Here is a 5,625-nt window from a genome sequence, read left to right on the forward strand (position 1 = left end):
CCCGAGATAGCCCAGCAGCCGGTGCCTGAGATATCCCAACAGCCGGCACCTGAGCCATCTCTGGCAGCCGGCACCCATCACCCAGCCAACAGCACCACCCACCAGCAGTGCAGAAAGAGGCAGAGAGCCACCCACTCGAGGGGCGACAGCTGCAGCAGAGCTGGCATCTGTTCCTGCCAGGTGGGTCGCCAGCCTCTGGCCATTTCCCTGTGTCCCAGGAGGGACTGAACACCACCAAATACAAGGGAAATGTCTTCATGACTGTGGCCAAAGCCAGCTTTTCCACTAGATTCTTTAAGTGTTACATTTCACTTGTGGACCATAGCAGGAAGAGAAGCAGAGATTTCAATCTCACACAGAAAGGCCACCATCATGAACAGAAACCCAATTTCTGGACAACATGCAAAGAAGAAAAATCAATAGGAGCTGCCCTGACTGGTGGCAAACACCAGTCCCAATATCCAGGCTCGCAGGCCTCTCCGGCCCCTGACACCGCTGGATATGGCCTCGGTACTCAGGGCTGATCCTTCAGAGATTTTAGCTCCAATTTACTGGCCCAAAGGAACAATGTCCTTTAGGACCATATTCGATTGATTTCATCACCCACAATCACTGGTGGCCTGGGTTTCCAGCATGGGAACCTTGACCAATGCATCGATGTATCAGGAACCAGCAGCCCGGAGGGAGCAGGCAGAGCACGCCCCAGCGTGGCCTGAGTCCAGAGCTTTGTGTCTCCAAGTTTGTCTCGTCACCACTGCTGTCTTCCTCCCCACCTCAAATTCCCCAAGTCAGGGCAGGCAAACAGCCAGAGAGCACGTCAGGGCTGGATGTGACAACGGTCAGAGGGAAAGCAGGTGGGGTGGAGGGCTGCAGCTACCAACAGACCACTGTGGCTGTGGGACCGGGGGTTACAGCACAGGGACCAGGAGGGAGGAGCCGCAAGGCCAAGGGAGAAAGCAGAGACCAGGAGAACAGGGCCGAGCCAGCAGGCGTGGATGGCCAGAAACACGCAGGAGAGAGGCAGGTACCCGGGGCTCCCAGGCTACTGTGAGCTTCTTTGTTCTTGTTGTTTTTCTCCTTTTTAAACTTGGTCACGAGGCGGAATTTACCACTGCGACTGCGCTTGGCAAGATCCATCATCACACTCTGTTGGGAAGAGTGAGAAATGCTGAGAATCAGACTGCAACTAGCCACGGGCTCCTGCCCATCACCACCAGCAAGGCTGGGAGGCAGGGGGGCTGAGACCGGGGGAGCTGGGAAACACCTCCGCTCCTCAGAGGACTTCTCTCCCTTATTTACTCTTGTATTTACTGACGATTTTAATGACTGTTTAAAAGTGTTTAGTTTAAAAGTGATCATAGCCTCTATTTTCATCATATTGTACTTCACTTTATTATGTACATTTCTCATGCGATTTCAAAACTTTTTGAAAATATCGTAAATATCAGTATCTAAATGAAAACTATGAAAGTAACCTATTTAGCCAATCTTCTGGTGTTGTATTGCTGGGCTGTAATTATTAGTATTATGAGTATCTTTCTAAGGAAAGCTCTTCCCACACTTTGCATTCTTTTCTCCAGTACACTCCCCGAGGCAGAACAGGAGAGGAAGGGCGGGCAGCAGAGCCACGCAGGAGCTCAGCCTCCGCTCTCGACAGCCAGCAGCAGCAGGGTCTCTCGGGAGAGCACTCCCAGGGACGCACGGAGGTAACACCGGCTCGCTCTGTGATGCGCTCTTTGTAACAGACACCCCAAATAAAGCTTGAAAGTAAAACTATGAAAAAAATACAGCAAGCAAGTAGACTTGAAGATAAAAAGAATTACTAAAGAGAATCATATTATGATAAAACCTATGGGTACCCAGTCACATAGCTTCAAAATACATGAAGCAAAAATACAGATAACCACAAAGATAAACTGAGACATCTACAATTATGATATTAGAGTTAACTGGTAACTGAAATATCAAGGCGGCAAAAAAAAATCTCAGTAGAAACTTAATGATATAAACACAACTGCATACAAGGTACATTTACAAAAACCACCTAGTGGGCCGTAAGGCAAGTCTCACCTCAAATACATTTCAGGGAAATGATAACACAAAGACCATTGCTTGGAGCACAGTAAAATTAAGTTAGGAAAAATTAAAAACATACTACTGAATAACTAATTTAGATGCTTATTATTTGGCACACAGTTTCATGACTATGTGCCAGTCTATAACTGTCATTAAGTTTATAGCTGTTATGTTTATGACTATATATAACAATGACTGTATTTTACCAATATAAAGCGATCCTCTTTGCTGTCTTTGATCCACAATTTTATTTTCACACTGTTACTCTGGATTTCTTACAGTGTTTTCTTTGAACTGCTTTTAATCTTTTCATATCCTTTTATTAGGAGTATGAGGGAAAAAAAAACAGGGCTCTTGTGAGCAACAGATAGTCAGGCTTCTTTTTTTTTTTTTTTTTTTTTTGAGACAGAGTCTCGCTCCGTCGCCAGGCGCCAGACTGGAGTGCAGTGGTGTGATCTTGGCTCATTGCAACCTCCGCCTCCCGGGTTCAAGCAGTTCTCCTGCCTCAGCCTCCCAAGTAGCTGGGACTACAGGCTCACGCCATCACGTCCAGCTAATTTTTGTATTTTTAGTAGAGACAGGGTTTCACCATGTTGGCCAGGATGTTCTCCATCTCTTGACCTCATGATCTGCCTGCCTCGGCCTCCCAAAGTGCTGGGATTACAGGTGTGAGCCACCGCACCCGGCAATAGTCAGGTTTCTTTTTAAACATAACCTGAAAATAATCTGCTTTGAAGAAAAAGTCATGTCATTTTTCTGTTGTTTTCATGCTGTTAGCTATATACTTGCTGGTCCTTTATTTTCTTTTACAATACAAATTGTATTTTGTTTGTTTTTGGTGGCAATTTGGAAGACATCCATCTTTTCAACTCTTAGAAATTACCTTTAAGTTTTTAAAAAATATATATTTTTATTTTTTATTTACTTAATTTATTTATTTATTTATTTTATTTTTTTTATTTATTTATTTTTTTTTGAGACGGAGTCTCACTCTGTCACCCAGGCTGGAGTGCAGTGTGTGATCTCGGCTCACTGCAATATCCAACTCTTTGGTTCAGGCAATTCTCCTGAGTCAGCCTCCCAAGTAGCTGAGATTACAGGTGTGCACCATCACAGCCAGCTAATTTTTGTACTTTTAGTATAGATGGGTTTCACCATGTTGGCCAGGATGGTCTCAATCTCCTGACCTTGTGATCTACCTGCCTCAGCCTCCCGAAGTGCCGGAACTACAGGCGTGAGCCACCATGCCCGGCCTTACATATATATTTTTAAAAATAGAGACAGGGTCTTGCTATGTTGCCAAGGCTGGTCTTGAACTCCTAAAGTGATCCTCCCATCTTGGCCTACCAAAGTGTTGGGATTACAGGTGCAAGCCACCACTCTTGACCCTAAAAATATTATTGACTGCACATTTCTCTAAGTATCAAAGTCAAGAATGTTGTTTATAACCTTCTTTCACCGTAAAAGGAGGAATTTAACATTTCCTCCCTGGCCATGGCCTCTTCCCAGCCTCTCACCTCACTGCACACTTTACTGGCCTTAATTTAATCTGATATTACAAGACTATGTCACTGTCACATCTGTTGGATTGTTATATATTAGTATTTTGTTATTTTAGGTAAAATGTTTTATCACCTTTACAATGAATTATTTAATGGATTTTGAGAAGCCTGTCCATCCTTTTATACCCAAGTGCCCTCACTGTGAAATGGCTGACTTTTGTCCATCCGCTGGAGGGCCTCTGAGTAAATTTTCCATGAAGGGCGTGCATGTGTCAAAAAATGCCTTGGGGCCATGGAAAGAGGGTGCTATCCTGCAGCTGCCCATCTCTGTGCCCTCACCCTACTGCTGCCCACAGGTTTCACAAACCCTGCTGGGCAGTGGTGCCCAGGTGTAAAGTCTTGCAGTGATCTGCCTTCTGCAATACTGCCCAGAATGAACTCTCCTCCTGACCCTTTCTGTTTTATCGCTGAAGGGGGAGGCCAAGAGGCCTCTGGGGTGTGTAGCTGTCCAGAGACCGCCCTCTCGAGGGTTCCAGCACTCCCTGCAGAAGAATGTGACTATACCCCAGGGTCTGCTATGCCCTGGGTCCTGGGTCCCTCCCAGACCTGCAACGAGCTGGAGTCTTTCTGTTCACACAGGAGGAGCGTGTGAGTGGGGAGTGGCATGTGCCAGCTGTGCCCTGTTCACAGCAAGAGCCCAAAAAGCTGCCATTTCTCCAGTGATGCATCCCTGCCCTCGGGGCAGCTGTGGGGCTGGGCTTCTAGCTGCGATCCAGGCAGCTGTGCAGTTGTTTCCGAGGAAGACCTGTGCCTGGGCCTCAGGAGGCACTCTCAATCCCAGCCCCAAACTCCTTCCTACCTGCCATCGCTCCCTGCACTGAAGGGCATTTTCACAGAGAAGTCTGGGGAAGGACCCTCAGGGGCTGCCAGGGCGACCCCATCTTGATCCCAGAGCCACATGGGCCACACGGAACACAGGAATTGCAGGCGACTGCCAACAAGCCCAGGGGGCCAGCCAAACCCCATGACCCACATACCTCTTCGTCACCAGGCTCTGCGGGCTGGCAGAGCCAGGGGGTGTCCGCCAGCCTCCTGAGCTGCCGGTCCATCTCGGCAAGAGCACTCCCCAGCTGCTCCTTCTGAGGCGGATCCAGCTGCTGCTCCAGGCAGAGGGAGGGAGGGAGGGGAAGGAGGGAAGAATGGAGGGAAGGGCTGATAAGCAGGAGGGTCCCCCGGGGCTTAGCTCCTCTCAGGGAGCTCAGTTTCCAGAAACAAAGTCCCAGAGAACCGGAGAAAGAACCAAACCCAGAACCTCACTTTCTAAGTAGCACTGGTGAGAAAATAACACTGTCCATCTGTCACTGACAAATTCATACGGAACAGGGCTGACACTTGACCCGCCTATGTTCCTCTGTGAGCAAGGGGAACAGGACCATTCACCTTCGCCAAGCAGTGAAAGTGCCGCAGGCAGAAAGGTCAACGGCCATGCCTTTCAGGAGGCAGCAGGTGGTGTGCAGTGAGGAGATGCACAGGACGAGACGGCGTGCGGGACCAGGAGAGGAGTGGGGTGAGGGTATCCGTGGACTGAGCACGTGTGTGGAGTGAGGAGATGTGTGTGGTGAGATATGTGTGTCTGTGTGTGTGTGTGTGGTGAGGAGTTGTGTGTGTGTGGTGAGGAGATGTGTGTGTGTGTGTGGTGAGGAGGTGTGTGTGTGTGTGTGTGTGTGTGTGTGTGATGAGTTGTGTCTGTGTGGTGGGGAGATGTCTGTGTGTGTGGTGAGGAGTTGTGTGTGTGTGATGAGGAGTTGTGTGTGTGTGTGTGGTGAGGAGATGTCTGTGTGTGTGGTGAGGGGTTGTGTGTGTGTGGTGAGGAGCTGTGTGTGTGTGATGAGTTGTGTGTGTGTGGTGAGGAGTTGTGTGTGTGTGGTGAGGAGATGTGTGTGTGTGGTGAGGAGATGTGTGTGGTGAGTTGTGTGTGTGGTGAGGAGTTGTGTGTGTGGGGTGAGGAGATGTGTGTGTGTGATGAGTTGTGTGTGTGTGGTGAGGA

The 5,625-nt window shown here is 48.6% G+C and overlaps 1 protein-coding gene across 9 annotated transcripts in view; it reads right to left on the reverse strand.

Annotated features, from left to right (window-relative positions):
• The window catches only part of DGKD (diacylglycerol kinase delta), a 109,775-nt gene that overhangs the window by 3,730 nt on the left and 100,420 nt on the right, over window positions 1–5,625 (reverse strand). For all 9 annotated transcript variants that reach the window (XM_032277860.1, XM_032277861.1, XM_032277859.1 and 6 more), the window contains 2 exons: window positions 4,616–4,735; window positions 1,029–1,146 (listed from right to left, as the gene is read on the reverse strand). In XM_032277860.1, the coding sequence (XP_032133751.1) occupies window positions 1,029–1,146; window positions 4,616–4,735 (238 nt within the window). The remainder of the gene's footprint in view (window positions 1–1,028; window positions 1,147–4,615; window positions 4,736–5,625) is intronic.

The sequence above is a fragment of the Sapajus apella genome, unplaced genomic scaffold, assembly GCF_009761245.1.
Source record: "Sapajus apella isolate SASKATOON/1434 unplaced genomic scaffold, GSC_monkey_1.0 scaffold10, whole genome shotgun sequence".
NCBI classification, from domain to species: Eukaryota; Metazoa; Chordata; class Mammalia; order Primates; family Cebidae; genus Sapajus; species Sapajus apella.